The sequence below is a fragment of the Euprymna scolopes genome, chromosome 19 (genome assembly GCF_053919585.1).
Source record: "Euprymna scolopes isolate OS-2025 chromosome 19, ASM5391958v1, whole genome shotgun sequence".
Taxonomy (NCBI): domain Eukaryota; kingdom Metazoa; phylum Mollusca; class Cephalopoda; order Sepiida; family Sepiolidae; genus Euprymna; species Euprymna scolopes.
The window spans coordinates 139,516,102-139,534,560 of NC_136500.1; the positions used below are offsets into that span (position 1 = coordinate 139,516,102).

At 36.5% G+C, this 18,459-nt stretch overlaps 1 protein-coding gene across 1 annotated transcript in view; it reads right to left on the reverse strand.

Annotated features, from left to right (window-relative positions):
* The window catches only part of LOC145239998 (inter-alpha-trypsin inhibitor heavy chain H3-like), a 162,602-nt gene that overhangs the window by 41,150 nt on the left and 102,993 nt on the right, over positions 1-18,459 (reverse strand). The window contains exons 5-8 of the mRNA XM_080103585.1: positions 16,012-16,172; positions 7,774-8,059; positions 5,114-5,769; positions 1,757-1,802 (exon numbers count right to left, since the gene is read on the reverse strand). Of these exons, the coding sequence (XP_079959711.1) occupies positions 1,757-1,802; positions 5,114-5,769; positions 7,774-8,059; positions 16,012-16,172 (1,149 nt within the window). The remainder of the gene's footprint in view (positions 1-1,756; positions 1,803-5,113; positions 5,770-7,773; positions 8,060-16,011; positions 16,173-18,459) is intronic.

Sequence of the window (18,459 nt, forward strand, 5' to 3'; positions counted from 1 at the left end):
TAAAAATTGACCTCTAAGGTCTCTACCAAATTACTCAGGCAATTTTTGGTCTAAACATTTGAAATTTTTACATAAAGTGTATTCAGACATAAGACAAGATTTTTAATCGGTTGTTGGCCGAACAGTTGGCTGCTAAGGGGTCAAAGTTCAAAAGATTTGACCTTTGCCATCTCTAGCAAACTATTCAGTCAATGTTGGGTTTAAACATTTGACATTTTGCATAAAGGGTATCCAGACATGCATCAAGTTTTTTAATCAGTTTTTGGGCGAAAATTTGGCTAGCAAAAGATCAAAGTTTACAGAGTTTACCTTTGCAGAATCTACCAAAATTTTAGATGTAGGTTACTCGGGCATGGGTCAAACATTTTAATTGAATTTGGGCCCAAAACAATAAATGTTAAAAATAAAATAAAAATAATAATGGAAATTCAGTTAACTAAATTAAAATAAAAATAATAATGGAAATTCAATTAACTTTCTTGAAGTTATATATTTGGATGTTACCGTCACTGGATTATTTATCTTCCACCAGACTATCCATTCACGTGTAATCACCTTTTTCTTCACCATATTCCCTCTGCTTCACTTTTTTGTTATCAAGTAAGATATTTGACTTACTTGTTGTTTTGTCAAATACTTTTGCATGCAAAATCCGATCCCGCATTTTGCTAATTCCTAACCTCTGATGAGAAGGAAAGTATTTCTTCGAAACTCCGCGGATTAAGGACTATCCACTTATCTAGTGTTTCCTTTTCAGATTAAATGTGTTTTTAACTCTTTTTCAAAGTGTTTAACATGTTATATTAACTGTTTGCTCGTATATATATATATATATATATATATATATATATATATATATATATATATATAATATAGATATATAATATATATATATATATATATATATATATATATATATATATATATATATATATATATATATATATATATATATATATATATATATATATATATATATATTCAATATGACGTAATGGAAAAATACAAAGGTAACTGCAGCTTCTCTTCCAATTTTCGGATTTTCACCATGTTGTATCACATTTCAATTCCTTTTGACGGATTGATTGTTGCTATTTCTTCTGATGAGTTAAGGGCATAATAGATTCACTAATTGATATAATAATTAAGTGATTCATTTTGCGCTACGAAACAGATACTATCAAGAATTGTATAAATCAACTTATTTAAAGAAATAAACTATAAGATTGTCAACATCATGAATTTTGGAATATAAAGTTTTGTCATTTATTCTCTCTCTCTCTCTCTCTCTCTCTATATATATATATATATATAATAATATATATATATATATATATATATATATATATAGAGAGAGAGAGAGAGAGAGAGAGAGAGAGTTATCACTCGGGATTATCTATAACCTGATATATATATATATATATATATATATATATATATATATAATATATATATATATATATTCCTAATTGCAAGGCTATCTGAGCTCTGTATTATTTTACAAAGTACTGCGCATTTAAAGCTAAATAGAAGAGAGTTATCGCCCTTACAAAAGAGCTAAGCGCATGACGACGAGAAGCAAATTAACCTAATATATCCACAGATAGCTGTTTCGTTGTATAATTTTTTAAAACTACTTGTATTCACATCAAGCAAGACACGTTAACACTGTAAGGTAAGGGACTACGTTGACTCAGGAATGATATTTGTTGATATTCTTGAATAATTGCATGATGGATGAAAGGGCAACACTTACCTTTACCGGAAATCTTCATCGCTGTCACAGGTGTCAGGTATTTGTACTGAAAAGGAAGACAACATTTATAGATTAACAGAACAAAAACAAAACGTACAAACTGTGACACTGTTACTTTCATCAGTGCAATCGTTTATATTTGATCAATGTTGTTATGAGGCTGATAAAAGTAAACACAGGGTTCACTTATGAACAAAATATGTTAAGCTAATTATTGTAGTGGTATGTAATTTTTACAAGAAAAGACTGTCCCCTTTTCCTGTAAAATAAGAAGAATATTAGATAAGTGGAAAATGAGATTAGGATAAGCCGAGACTCGAACCTTGTAAGCAAGGTTCAGAATAGATTCAGAAAACGGAATGTTAGAATTTAGCTATTGTTTTGGATATAGTTAGATATTGTTTGTATTGTAAAAAGAATTTAATTGTTCGTTCTTTTATGAAAACTGAATTAAAAAATATAGGTTAGTTGAGAATTCTTTGTTGTCGAAAGTGTGTTTGGAGAACGTTTGCTGGGCCACGTGATTTTTGTCACGCTTTGGAACCACACATCTGACGTCATAGCAAAAAGGGAATTCTCAATAATAGGAGCTAAGATTAGGAGATGAGAAGAGTCGACAGTCGGCAGTCGAGCAGAGGCGGCAGAACAGTTGAGTCTGCTAGGCAGAGAGAGAGAGAGAGAGAGAGAGAGAGAGAGAGAGAGAGAGAGAGAGAGAGAGAGATGGAGTCAATGTCTTTTGGAAGCGAAGGAAAGAACATTAAAGTATGTAGATCCCGAATTTGAATTCGTGACGTCATCATCATTCGACCGGTCAAATGAAATAAAGAACATCATCGATTTTTGTAACTGTTTGTCTTTCGTGTCTTCATTCAACTATTGAAAGTAATGTGTTATTCATCTTAATATGAACTTTGTGTAACCTCCTTTCAAGTAATGGGTCCCCTCCTCCATCATAAGTAATGATTAACCCCTCTGTGTAAAAGAACAGTATAATACCTCCCTTCAATAATGAATTCCCATCTCTCTCACTGTTATAAATGTCTTCTCTCCCTCATCACCGTCGTTTAGTCCCGTTATATATGTCTCCCAACATGACCCCATCCCTATACAACATAATTATTGCAGTGGTGTGTCCACCCTACGGATAATAACGAATTTTTCCACATACGAGGAACCTTCAATAAGTTTCCAGACTTTTTTGAACAGACATTTAAAATTGCTGTAGACTCTTGATAATTCAGTATGTTATTGCTATCCATTTTATGAGATGACTGACCAATTTTTATGGTTTCAAGTTCAAATGAACATCAACAACAGGAATTGAAAAGAAGGATATGCAATAAAATTCTGTTTTAAAATTGACAAAAAATGCAGCAGAAACGTATGGAATTTTTTCATGAACCAAGCATCAGCTTTTCAGTGGCATAAGAGATTCAAGGAAGGCAGGAAGTATGTAAGGATCACAACATTTAGGCTACCTGCATTAAATGCTGTATTTCAGGATTATTTGGCAGTCTAGAAGTGCAAGCCACGTTTAGTTTCAGAACAGTTTCTAATGGTTCGTAGTTCTACACAAGTTCTGAGAGGTGACTGGTTTGCAGTAGACAGAACAGTTTCCGATGGTTCGTTGTTCTACACAAGTCCTGTGAGTTTACTGGTTTGCAGTAGACAGTTCTCGAGTTGGAATCCACAGAGCAAAAGATTCTTCTCATTTTGAGACGGAGAACACATATGCGAAATTGCTACAGAAAGGTTTAATATTTGTGGAGCAATTCTGGTTTCTGATTGGTTGGTAGCAGAACGTGAATTAATTCGATTCGTCAGTTCCTAGCAGCATCGTTTAGAAATAGAATCTCCCGATTTGGCGGGATCATACCCCATTACTATTATTATGGGATGTGTTTCGTAGCGGCTTCGGCTGCAGGGAGACAGGGTAGTACACGTCAAGGATTCGTCACTTGACACTCAGCCCAACAGGTGAGGGGCCGGGAACCGGCCCAGCACCTGTTGGACTGAGGTACACCGCCTGGGTAATACCTAGGAGGTCCACCAGGCTTTCCGGTGGGGCAAGTTTATTGCTTGCTGCCTGAGGCGCCCCGACCGGGGAATGCCGACGGGGTTACTCAGGCAATTTTTAAAATTGCAGGAGTGCCCCTCCTTTAGGGGAGTCTGCGGGGTTCTCACTTTCCAGGCCTTGTGCCAAATATTGCCGATGTGGGCGGCAATTAAATAACTACCCCATTACTTCATCATAAGGATGGGATGTGTCTCCTAGCGGCTTCGGCTGCAGGGAGACAGGGTAGTACACGTCAAGGATTCGTCACTTGACACTCAGCCCAACAGATGAGGGGCCGGGAACCGGCCCAGCACCTGTTGGACTGAGGTACGCCACCTGGGTAATACCTAGGAGGTCCACCCTCCCAGGCCTTGCCATCGGGCTTTCCGGTGGGGCAAGTTTACTTCTTGCTGCTGAAGCGCCCCGACTGGGAAATGCCGACGGGGTTACTCAGGCAATTTTTAAAATTGTAGGAGTGCCCCTTCTTTAGGGGAGCCTGCGGAGTTCCCACTTTCCGGCCTTGTGTCACATATTGCTGATGTGGACAGCAATTAAATATATACCCCTCCCATTATACCCCATTACACGTTCAGTGTGATGGGATGTGTCTCCTAGCGGCTTCGGCTGCGGGGAGACAGGGTAGTAGTACTCGTCAAGGATCCGTTCTTGACACTCAGCCCAACAGTTATTGGACTGAGGTACGCCGCTTAGGTACTACCTAGGAGGTCCACCCTCCCAGGCCTTGCCACCGGGCTTTCCGGTCGAGCAAGTTAATTGCTTGTCGCCTGAGGCGCCCCTGCCGGGGAATGCCGACGGGGGTGCCCAGGCAATTTTGGATGAGGCAAGAGTGCCCCTCCTTTAGGGGAACTTGCCTATTTCCACCTTCCGGCCTTGGGCCACATTTTGGTGTGGTGGACACCAAATAAATAGCTACCCTTCCTATTATATTCCAAAAATATTGTAACAGGTAGAAATCTAAGGAAAGACTGGAACCTTCAGTTAATTTTCGTATTGCACGTTTCTGCCTTTGTGAATACAAACAAAAAATACGGAAAACATCGACGATTTCATTGCAAGGTGCAGGTTACAAGCAAAAAAAAAAAAAAATGCAGGTTCAGAAACAACCAGGAAACTCATAGAGCAAATAATTACTGGCAGAAGACGCCCGGAATTACAATTTAAATAATGATTATCGAAATTTAAGATTCCGATTTCGATTAATCGTCCCGACACTAATACAAAGCAAAGCAAAAATAAAATAACGGTGAAAAAATAATAATAATACTGAAATTTTTTCTTACCTTAAGTGACATGTCGGCAGCTTCTTTGTGAAGTCTCTCTTCCTGTTCCGTTTGCTTCAAAGCCTGATCCATCGTCTGACCGATACTAACCAGAGCGAATATTCTCTCTGCGACGTTGTCCGTATCTTTACTGTAAGCATCCGACGACACTTGAAGCGTCCGCTCGCCATCTAAATTCATCAAAGTCACCGCAGGTTTCAGCTTTTGGGCCCCTTGTTTACATTTACCGGCCACAACCAACTCCGAACCTTTGTGGTAGACTTGGAACCGGGTGTGCGACGTTTTCTCCACCAAATGGTCGACATATTTGAATCGTAGCCGCTTGGCTAGCACGTGACCGATGTGATCGTAGAACTCTTTCAATTCGGTCATCAGTTGCTCCGGCGAATAGATGTGCAGCGACTGTCCTTGCGTGTTCAGCGCAAGTAGATGGGCAAGCTGAAAACTTGCCTCGCCGATGAGGATGGAATGTATAGGAATTTGCATTCGGTTTGCGTTCATAACGTTCTCCATGATCGTTGGGATCTTTGTGACGCCCTCCGAAGCATCGCCGTCCGTCAGGAAAAAGATAGCAGGCACTCGCGAGCCACCAGTAGAGAGACTGGATTTTTCCAACAAGGAAATACTTTGAAGCAAGGCATCGTTTATGTTAGACCCTAAAATTATATTAAAAAAAAAATGAGTGAAGAAATATGTTTACTCATATTATTCATACAATATTATAAGCTACTAGCAGGCCGCCCGGCGTTGCCCGGTCGTAAAATACGCATAGATATTATATCTTAATTAATACAGAAACTGAGACTTGTGCATGCGAGTACTATGATTTTTTTTCTAAACCGTTCACTTCTTCTAAATAAAAATAAAAAAATACCCGAGCTGAGATCGAAACCTAAACCTAAAGACACTGAGTCAAGTACGATAACCATTAGACCAGCGTGACACGACTTTTAAATATATTCACAAACTATTTATTTTCGACATAATGAATCTGTAATGTGAACTATTCACGCATACGCATTCGTGAAACAGAAAACAGAAAAAACCGGCGACTCTCACGTATCAATTTTTCAATTTAGACCTCTGAATATCTTGTATACCAAATTTCAAGCCTGTATATAAAAAAATTCGTTGAGTATATAGGTTGAGAAGAGTCCTAAAGACACACACACATTCTAACTTTTATATATATATATATATATATATATATATATATATATATATATATATATATATAGATTGTGTCATATTGCCGGCGGTATATATAAACGAGTGTATATTATTTACACGTCGATATATTTGATCGTTTACATATTAATATGTCTACTGATTGTCTAGTGATTCTCTAGACAGAACATATAACAATTTAGCAAAAGGGACGGATAACAGTCTCTGGGGGTTTACATCAGCTAATGGGGAAACCATCTTTGGTATTGATTTGATTAACCCACGGAAAAGCTGCAAACGAAAATAGTACGACCCGAAGCTTTGATGGTATTTACAGCAGCTTTATTTCGGATGTCCCCCCCCCGCCATCAGAAAGCTGTAACGCCAGTCCTAGATTTTTACTATCAACATTTTCTCCTTTTCCTCTTTACGGTCCATGGACCGTCTATTTCCCTCTGACTACCAACTGGATCTGCTAACTCTGACCCCCAACTCTTGACTCTGATTACGTGTGTCCAAGCTATCTCGTTACGTCATTAACTCCACGTGACAAGGACACAAATCGGATGATCTACCTTCGTCACGTATTTTGTTTATGTTCGAACATTCTTTTTCATCAAATAAACATTTTTGTTTGTACTAGTTATGAAAACTAACATTCCTTTCTATCAAAATGATTTTAACATAAATAATTTTATTTGTTTCACTCTACTTATATATTAATAACCATCATAATAATCGTCGACCAGCACACCTTTCTAACAATTGGACCTTAAGGGTGTAATGCTTACAAACAAATGCTTTTACGGCTATGGAATTGGTAAAAGAGATTTTATGTTTATGAATTTTTGAGATGAGGATTGATAATTCGTATTATTTGGATTCTTCAGACTACTGTTCTCATCTCAAGTGTTATTTTCACAACGTTTCGGTCGATGTAACCTCCGACCTTCTTCAGGTGTATCTTGCCGAACCCCGGTCAACTATGTTATTTTCACAACGGTTCAGCCAGGTTCATCTAGTTGAACTTTGGAATCTTTCTGCCAAACTCGGGAATATTTCAGTCGAACGTGGGAATCTACTCGGAATTTTGAACGGGACTCTCTATTTACTCTACATGGATAGCATGTTCTCGTTTTGTCATCAATAACTGGATAGAAGTCTAAATAATTCGCAATTGTATTTTTAATGTATCAAGATGTATAAGATCATTACGTCACAGCATAGATTAAGTGCACTTTATCCACTACGCTACAGATACTTGATAGCGTGGATTAAATAAAGGGTTCCGTTTGAAATTCCGTGCAGATTCCCGAATTAAACAGAAAATTCCCGAGTTCTACAAGATACGCCTGAAGAAGGTCGGAGGTTACATTGTGCAAATAACACTCAAGATGAGAATAGTAGTTCGAAGAATCCAAATTAGAAGAGATTTGCGAAATGATCAATAATAACATTGAAAGCGACATGATTATTTTTTTATTGACACTCACTTCCAAACGGCGTTTGTTCATCGATAAACTGCCAAGCCTCATCGATGGTATCCTTAGTGGCACGAACCATCTTGTCTTGCCACAGTTCGACGTTCATATTGTAGACAACAATACCAAACCGGTCGGTTTTGCGTAGTTTCGACAGGATGCTCTTCATTGCCGTCTTCAGTTGGTTAATGCCGTGTTGAAACATGGAACCACTTATGTCCAACACGAACACGATGTCCATTGGCAGGACTACCCAATTATCGACCCCAAAGTAATGGACGAAGTATCCATTAGACAGCTGAAAAACACAAAGAAAAAACAAAACGCAAATCAAGTTAAAAATGCGTCGGCTCATAGAAGCATCTTAAAATTAATGAAAAACATAGAATAAACAGAAAAAACTGTTTTAAAGCACGCCGATATGCAAAAAAACAAACAAACAAACAAAAAAACACACAAATAATAATTTCCTTTTTTTAAGTTGAAATACTAATTAATTTCGGATTTAAAATCCCTCGTCAGAGAACGAGCTCTTTAGATTTATTAATCTTTTATTTTTCTCTTTTTTTCTAGAAAGTAAAATATCCATTCTCGCCTCGTGTTATCGAGACCGTTTAGCTGTTAATGTCTGTGAAACTAGTTCTTTTCAAGCCGAAAAGGCACGTGTTCGCCAAATATAAATTTGAAAATGTGTCAGCTCTGAGTGCATCTTGCAATAAATGAAAAAACGCGCTGAGATGCAAAAAAGAATAATTTTCTCTTTCTTTGACGAGGGATTTTAAATCCGAAATTAATAATCTACGCAATATGGTTTCCGTTCTGCTAGATCTACAGCAGATGTGCTTACAGTTATATCTCATAGGATTAGCGAATTTCTCGATGGAAGCTACCTTTCTAGAGCAATTGCTCTTGACATATCAAATGCTTTTGATAGAGTATGGCATAAAGGTTTACTTCACAAGATCTCCAGCTACGGTATAGCTGGAAATGTCTTCTCAATCATTTCTCTCTGATAGGTTCATAAGAGTAGTGGCTGATGGGCAGAAATCAGAAGCTCTCAGTATTAATGCTGGTGTCCCTCGGGGCTCCATCCTGGGCTCAACTCTCTTCCTAATCTACATTAATGATCTTCCAAATCACATCCTTACATCATTCGTAGACATTTACTACTATCTATGGTAGCACATTTAAGACCGTAAACGACTAAGTTCTCTTTGATTCTCTCTCCTCTGATCTTGAGCAAGTGATACAATGGGGAAAGAGGTAGATTGTTACTTTTAATGCATCTAAAACCAAGCTTTTATCTTCATATCACCAACGCTCTGGTCCCCATCTGGCGTCAATTGAAATGAATGGCTCTCGTCTAGAGGAGGTTCCATGTTTTGACAAACTTCTGGGCTTGATCTTTACTCCTGATTTTAAATTGAACACATACATTAAATTCGTTGCCAAGGCTGCTGAAAAAATGGTGGGATCCTTCTATCGATCCAGTAGATATCTCACTGCTGATGCAATTCTCTATCTATATAAGAGCCAGGTACGTCCAAGGATGGAGTACTGTTGCCACATTTGGACAGGAGCTGCTAGAAAGGACTTATCCTGCCTTGATAGAGTTCAAAATAGACTTCGTAGCTTCGTAGGGGATGTCCTTTTCTCTTACCTTTCTCACAGAAGAGATGTTACGAGTTTGTCTCTGCTTTATCGTTATTTTCATGACAAGTGCTCAGCTGAGCTCCAATCTATGGTCCCTCATCGCCAAACTTTCACAAGAAACACCCGTCTAGCAGAAAACACTATCACTAATTTCCCTCACTCTTTATCTGTGCCTAAATCTAAATGTAGATTCCATGAGCAAAGCTTCTTTCTTAGAACTGCACGCCTATGGAATTGTCTTCCGTTTTCCTGCTTTCCAGCTGACTACAATATGGCTGTCTTCGAGTCTAATGTAAACAAGTTCTTGATGAGCCGTTCCATATAAGAAAGTTTTATAAAAATCCTAGGCATCATTTTTTTTAAATAAGCACAAAAGTGTCAATTTTAGCAATTTAAACTCGAAAGGCAACCATAAGGAGGGCAACCGGAGTTTTCCCGGAAAATCAATTCTGTTACTTTTTTACTCATATCATGTTTAATGTTTGTGCAAAATTTCCAAAAATTCTAAGGCGTAGTTATTGAAAAAAGTGCGGACAGACGAACGGACGAACGGACAAGGGTGAATTTACAAATAAACTCTCCTTTTGTCGGAGGAGCAATAAAATGGAATCTTTTGATGTGAAAATGTAATATGGTTTACAAAAATTAGACAATTTCTGACTTACGTTGGAGTTCCATTTCTACGATACAACCTTTAATGCAAGTCGTACTTCTTTATTGTAAACTAGCCTGGGTGTTTGGAGATGTGTGTTGAGCAAAAAAAAAAAAAGTGGTAGTAGGCAGGCAGGTGGCTTCAACCCGTACTGCGAAGGAGGAAAAGAATGTGAAAAAAAAAAACGTGACGCGTTAGCTGCTGCGTCCATCGCCAAACCGGAAGCGACATAGGTTTAAATTAAGGCTAGACAATCGGAAAGAGGCGATTACTTTTGTAAATTATCGGCGAAAAAAACCGACCCCTTCCTGTAGAGAAGTGCCCAGTTGAGGGCGAATGAATTAATGTTGGGTTTTTTTTTTTTTGCTCATTTTTCGATATTTGTCGTCCGAAGATTCGAGCTTCAAAATGATACCAATCTCGTGAAAATCTGTCACCTCTGTCGAGAGATTTTGCGAGACATACATACATACATACATACATACATACATACATACATACATAGATGCATTTAAACAGACAGGTGAGATTTATATTATAAATAACTACGTAACTCAACGACTCTTCATAGTATAAATAATAAGTTGTACTTGCTAGCTATTTATTAGATAAAGCAAACTCACATTATTTTTTATTTTATTTCAGTTAGTTTTCAGAGACCAAGGGAGCTAACTCTTGATTCTGTTACGATTGACATTTATATCCGAGGGCTCTTTTAAGAATAGACGCTGTTACCTTTATGGCTGCTATTTGTATTTCGTTACAGCTTGGTCTTTCTGGGATTGCTTCTGAGTATTTCTGAAGATCCTTTTTTTATTAAGCCAGTTGCTCCAATCACAACCGGTATAATGTTTATTTCTTTCAGAGACCATGTCGTTGTGTGCGTGTGTGTGTGTGTCCAGCTACAAGTCAGTTTATATAATCGGATTCCCATGTGGCTTTGTTAAAACTTTGCTTTTATGTTTAACTAGTAGGGAGACCCGACTTTGTCCGGGATTAGATGATAATCAATGAATCTTTCACACTTTCAATACTTTTATTGCCATCGTCTAGCTACAACCACTATCAACAATTTCCCCCACCCCTTATCTGTGACCAAAATCATAATGCAAGTTCCTTGAACAAAGATTCTTTCCTAGAAATGTGGTTCTACTTTCAAACTGACTACAATGTGGTTGTCTTCAAGTCCAATGTAAACAAGTTCTTATTAAGCCGTCCTCGAATCTTACTCAGATTCCACCCCTAACGGCTATTACCCTATTCTTCAGATTAACACTGTACACTAATTAACCCTTATCCTCGAATGGCTTTCAAGCCTTGATAAGTGATAGCTCCTTTGTAAAAAAAAATCGGTGAAATCGCTCATTTCTTAATCAAGTCGACCAATTGCTTGCTATAGTAGGAGAATCACGAAAGGAAGATTCATATGCCTTCTTACAATGATTTAGTCCACAGTGCATTGCTGGTTTTATCAAATTATTTTATATAATGGCTTTTATTAAAGTTTAAAATACAAACAGTTCAGTATCACGGTTCAATTGTGCTCTAAACAGAAACATTCATTTCGAACGCACCCTGCCTTATCAAAGAACCTACTGTTGATTTTATACATCGAGCTAACTCCTGCAGCTTCCAGCTTACTCCTCCAGCAACTCCAGCTGCTCCAACGCCTCCAGTGGCCCACTGACGTCCATCTACCTGCTCCAGTGCCCACTGACATCCGGTTATCTACTCCAATGCTCACTGATGTTCTGCTACCAGTTCCAATGCCCACTGACGTTCAGCTGCCTATACAAGTGTCTACTGACGCTCGGTTACCTGTTCCAGTGTCCAATGACGTCAAGCTATCAGTTTTGCCCTAAAGGACCCAAGAATCTAAACATCGCGGGACTCTGATCATGAATCTGTTGCGGTACATTTTTACCTTTTTCTTGGTAAACAATAAAATGCTATCGTCTTAAACCGAACATCTGTGTTTGTTATCCTTCTTTGCTATTGCCGTCACTTTCCTTGCCTTGTATCTACTTTATTAAATTTACGGTTGATTAGCACCTTTATTAAATTTACGATTGATTAGCACCTTTATTAAATTTACGGTTGATTAGCACCTTTATTAAATTTACGGTTGATTAGCACGTTTATTAAATTTACGGTTGATTAGCACCTTTATTAAATTTACGGTTGATTAGCACCTTTATTAAATTTACAATTGATTAGTACCTTTATTAAATTTACAATTGATTAGCACCTTTATTAAATTTACAATTGATTAGCACCTTTATTAAATTTACAATTGATTAGCACCTTTATTAAATTTACAATTGATTAGCACCTTTATTAAATTTACAATTGATTAGCACCTTTATTAAATTTACAATTGATTAGCACCTTTATTAAATTTACAATTGATTAGCACCTTTATTAAATTTACGATTGATTAGCACCTTTATTAAATTTACGGTTGATTAGCACCTTTATTAAATTTACGTTTGATTAGCACCTTTATTAAATTTACAATTGATTAGCACCTTTATTAAATTTACGGTTGATTAGCACCTTTATTAAATTTACGGTTGATTAGCACCTTTATTAAATTTACGTTTGATTAGCACCTTTATTAAATTTATGGTTGATTCGCACCTTTATTAAATTTAGGATCGACTAGCACCTTTATTAAATTTACGGTTGATTAGCACCTTTATTAAATTACGGTTGATTAGCACCTTTATTAACTGTGAGGTTGATTAGCACCTTTATTAACTGTGAGGTTGATTAGCACCTTCACGCTTCTCACTTCTCTGTAACACACACACACACACACACACACACACAAATATACATATATACATATAGATATAAATTAAAAGTTGAAATACTTATAAATTTAGAATTTAAAATCCCTCGTCAGAGAAATAGTTCTTTAGTTGTATTAGTTTTTTTTTTTCTCGGAAGTAAAAAGTCCATCCCAGTGTTGTGTTATCGAGGCCGCGCTAGTTGATAATGCACGTAGAACTCTCTAGTTGTTTAAACGGAAAAGGCGGTTGCTCGCCAAATATGACTGAATTTTTTTTATAAAAATGTCTCAAAAATTACAAAATGTTTAAAAAAAAAACAATAAAGTTCTGATAAAAATATTTAACTTATAAAATATAAATAAAGCAGGACAAATAAAGTACAAATAAATTAGAGAAAAAGAAGAAAAGGAAGATAGTTAAAAAGTAAATCAATTCAAATTCTTGCAAGGTGATTCATCGGGGATTAGGTGTATTCCAGAATAAAATGAAACGAAAGTTAATATCCAGTCTACTCGCATACAGAATAATCTAAATTAATATCAAGTACACACATATCCAGAGTAATATATATATATATATATATATATATATATATATATATATATATATATATATATATATATATATATAAAGTAGATTAGAATAATAGTCTAAAGAGCAGAGTGTATTTTAATGTAATAGTAAAATTACTAGTTTAATTAAAATACAGGAAAGAAAAAGTGCTCGTTGTAATTTAGATATATAATAAGCTCGATAGGTTAATATCCTAGAGCTAATTCAATATTAAGTAATGTGATTGATAATTTAAAATTTGAAAATCAAATTATAATTAAATTAAAAATCCGTTTAATACTTGATTTTGTTGTTGATTTTGTTGTTGTTCCTTCTTATGAAACGGATTTTTAATTTAATTATAATTTGATTTTTAAATTTTAAATTATCAATCACATTACTAAATATATATATATATATATATGTGTGTGTGTGTGTATATATATATATGTGTGTGTGTGTGTGTGTGTGTGTGTGTGTATATATATGTGTGTGTGTGTGTGTATATATATATATATGTGTGTGTGTGTGTGTGTGTGTGTGTGTGTGTGTGTGTGTGTGTTATTTTACAACCTTTAGTATTGACTTAATCCATTACAATTGTTTCCGTAGACAGAAAATTTACTGTCTGTTTCGTCAGACGGCAAAAATCAAAATCTCATATCCTTTTTTTTTTCAACCTTTATTTTCTTTCTCTATGTCCCTTAAAAATATTTAATCTTTAATATATTTCCTATGTATGTGCCGAATAGTGAAATTATATCAAAACAGATGTAATAAATCCTTTGAGGAGATGAGCCTACATCGAAAATCCATGGATTAAAGAAATTACTTTGAATTGTATTCTTTGTTCAAATAATAAATTTTTGTTTTGAAAAATTATTTTTTTTCTGAATGAAATTTAAATATAAAAAACTATAAATTATATATACATGTGTGTGTGTGTGTGTGTGTGTGTGTGTGTGTGTGTGTGTGTGTGTGTGTGTGTGTGTGTGTGTGTTTAGACGATTAATCAGAATCGGAAATCGAAAAAGTCTAAACTTTTGGGGGTATCAGAATCGGTATCGAAATCGTTAAAAATTTGTGCCTATTGTCCGATGCCAAAAACGAGTCTTTTAATTTTCTTTTTTATTCGATTTTGTTTCAAATAAAATCTTTCACTGCTGGTAGTAATAGTAAAATAATAAGTATTTATTAATGATAAAAATAAATATTTATTAATGATAAAATAATGAAAATCTATTGATTTTTAATTAATAGTAAAACTTAAATCTATCGATCATCTTCCACAAGAGTATGAAAATATCTAAATATTTAACATTTAAAAATAAGGGAAACTCATTAGCTGAGACATTGAAGAAGTCTGAATCGATTAAGCCTTGAGTTTCACGGGTCAGGAAAATCGTATTCAAAACTTATCTGTTCATTTATATAAATTATAATTCATTGAAAGTTGCTTATGAGAGTCAATGTTCATATGATCTTATATTAGAAAAATAGTCGAATGAGAAAGATTCGAAATATTTCCAGTTGATGAGTTGTTATAGTGGGCATACGATATTAAGAGATTCCGGCAGTCATTGTGTATATCTGTGTGTTCGCTAATGTTTTTGTGAGTGTGAGTGAAAAGAGATGTTGCAGATATGAGAACCCAACAGAGGGGCGTACAGAGACACCGACCCATAGACTGGGGTCGACTGGATTCCACGGGTTTACTGAAGAAAAATGTGGCTTTTTAAAGGATTTAGGTGGCTCCTAGAAATACCATCTTTAATATAAATCTCACTTGTCTAAATGTATTTATGTATGTATGTCTGATTTTCCGAGATCGGTATCGTTTTGACAAATATCGAAATATTGGCCCAAAACATTAATTTCTTCACCCTCAACCAGGCACTTTTCTTCTTTCACCGATATTTTCGAAAGTCATCCCCGCTTTTCGATTGATTAACCTTAATTTAAACCTCCGCCACTTCTGGTTTGGCAAAGACGTCACGGTTTTTTTTTCACGCTCTTTTCTTCCTTCGCTGTTTTTAATTTTTATTTATTTATTTTTTTTTTTGCTTAAAACACACCTTTAAACACCTGGGCAACGCCAGGCACCCGGGCTAGTTTCAAATAAATTCAGAAAGTTTTCTGATTGGTCCCAAATGTAATTATTCGTTTTTATTCAGGACAGTGTATTGCGCAGACGACGTGCGCACAAACGCATTTACGCATTTAAATTTTGTACGTCGATGTTTGCACATCAACTTTGCAAAGAATCAGTTATTATTATGTCCATACCAAATTTTCTTAGGCATATACTCCTCAGAAAAAATCTAAACTATTTGTTTAGAAAGAAAAAATGACAATATAAAAAACATATTATGCTGAGTCTTCTATGAATTTTCTTTTTTCCCGATATTATAAAGTCATGCATTTTGGTAGAGACCGTTCTTCAGTCAGGCAGTTTGTTTCTTAGCATGTCAAGTAACAGACTATAGGAAATGAATACAAGATGTCTCAGATGATAAAGCTTCCGTGATCGATATATTGCAATCCCAAATATTAATTGTAACTTCAACTCAGTTTCAAAATGGTGTCATTTCCACTTACCAAAAAATTGCCGCCGCCCTCGACCCTTTCGACGTCATAGAAGACCGAAAACTTTGCGGTCGTTTTCTCGCTGAGTTTGCGCAGTTGTGACTTTGTGGCGGAATATTTGATCGTGGCGGCGCGTGCGCTGTCCTTTTTGATGTCGGCGGTAGATTTCGAATCTGGCAAAGAGACAAAAAACTTTAAGTACAAGAAATTTTGAAGCAAACGTAAACAGATTTTCAACAGTCAATGCAAGACTAGTAAGAAGTATTACAGGAAACCGTTTGAAGATACGAAGAGGTTTTAATCGCGAGCGTACAAACATAAACAAAGCGCAACCTAAGCAAATACATACGAAATGACGTCACCGGTGGGGAAAAAATAAAAACTTAAAAAAAGATCACTTTAGAGACAAAAATGACGTTTGAGATCACGTGGAAGAATGTTTGAGATAATGTGGGTGACGTCACTGCCGTAACAATGAGGAAATAGATGTTATTATGAAGAAAAAGCGAGTTGAAGTTGTTTTCCTTTCTTTGTCTCCTTTGCGACTGAGGCTACAACGTGTTAGCTGCTGGTTCCCGGACAACGTTACATATGAATTATTTTCTTTTGCGTAAGCTTTACACGCATACGCGCAGTGATTAATATATTATCCAATCAGAACACTTTGCATAGGAGGTATTTCAGCCGAACTATTTATACACTGTCTTTCTTCTTTTTTACTAGTCGGACCTAAGACCATAACGCACGTGTATCGTGTGCAGTTCAATTGATTTATAGAAGTAAAGTCCCATTCTAACATTTATATCAACTTTATTGTCTGCCTTCGTTAAACATGTAATAATGGGTAAGGTGTTAGTAATTGAGGATAAGTCTATGAGTCTTATCAAGGCACACTCACGTTGACACACCGGTTCTCGCCAGGTCACAAAAGTTAAGCAACGTCGAGCCTGGCCAATACCAGATGGGTGACCATTTGGGAAGGCGAGGAGCTGTATGTATCGCGAGGTAAAATAACAGGTTAGGAAACTGGCGCGGCTATCTTTCTCTCGAGAGTAGATGAACCCCTCTTAAGCCGTGCTAGGCAACCCATCTAGTGTTGGCGTCATGATAAAAAATACCCTTGATAGCCTTAGAGAAGCATACAGTATTCAGCTACAGACAAGATTTGAATTACACTACAAACTCGTGTAGTGAGTTCAATCTCGGCTGCGGCCGCATGTTATGTTATGTTTTACGTTATGAAGGCTATTTAAGGATAAGAGTTAATGTGTGTTAGGTGATCGGTGAGACAACACTCGATAATAGTGGTGGAAATTTGGGGGAATTTGATTATTTAAAAGCTCAGCAAGAACTTATGTACATTAGACTTGAAAGCGATCACGTTGTAGTCAACTAGGAAGCATCCCCTCGGTATTGTATCCCACAAACAGACAGTGCTATGAAAAAAACTTTGCTCATGGAATTTTCGTTTAGTTTTATGCATAGACAGAGAGTAGAGGAAATTGGTGATGGTGGTTATAGAGAGCGAAAATATTAGTAACAGCAGCCGTCTTAGCACATATGCAAATTAAGCAAATGTGCACGCGCTGACGTCAAGGAAAGAAGGAAAAAAGAGAAATAAAAGACAGCACGCGGTCGAGCAAAAGAAGGGCAAAATGCGTGCCGAAAAAAGTTGGAAGTGTGAAATCGAAGGCGAGAAAGCGCTGGCTTTGGCCGGCGTTATATGGCTGTGTGTGTGTGTGTGTGTGTGTGTGTGTGTGTGTGTGTGTGTGTGTGTGTGTGTGAGAGAGAGAGAGAGAGAGAGAGAGAGAGAGGGGGGAGAACTTTTTAAAAAGCATATGTTTTATGGCAGAGAGTTGTTAAACACATGGATGCGCGAAAAAAAACTTTCGGAAAACTAAAGAAATTTATTATTGTTGGAAGAACAACGACTAAATACATTTTATTTGAATTTAAATTATGCCAATTCGGATTTTTTTCTTTCTTTTCTTTTTTTTCCTCCCTTTGCGACGAAGTTCCAGACAACGTGTGGGTCCGAGAGGTTTGATGTGTAAAGACACGTTACAATACACTTTGTTGTCACTATTTTACAGGGACCGGACCATAGATTGAAGCTCAGTTGAGCACCCGCCGTGGAAATAATGATAGAACAGATAGAGATTCGCAATGTTTGTTTTCTTGGAAAGAGGTAGTAAGGAGGGGAAACAGACATCGCCGACTAGATTTCGAAACCGGTTTTACTTTGTAAAGCCGTCAGAGTTAATATAGCTATTATTAAGAAGTAAGCCGTGTGTAAAATATTAATGGCATAAGGTTCACAAGCGACAGGTTGTCATCTTAGATCAGGGGTTTCCAAACTACAGTCCGCGAGTCAGATCCGGCCTGCCAAAGTCTTTAATCAGGCCCGCGGATCTCTTATGTAAATTAAAGCCAGAAATCATGCTACAAGTCTAGACAGGA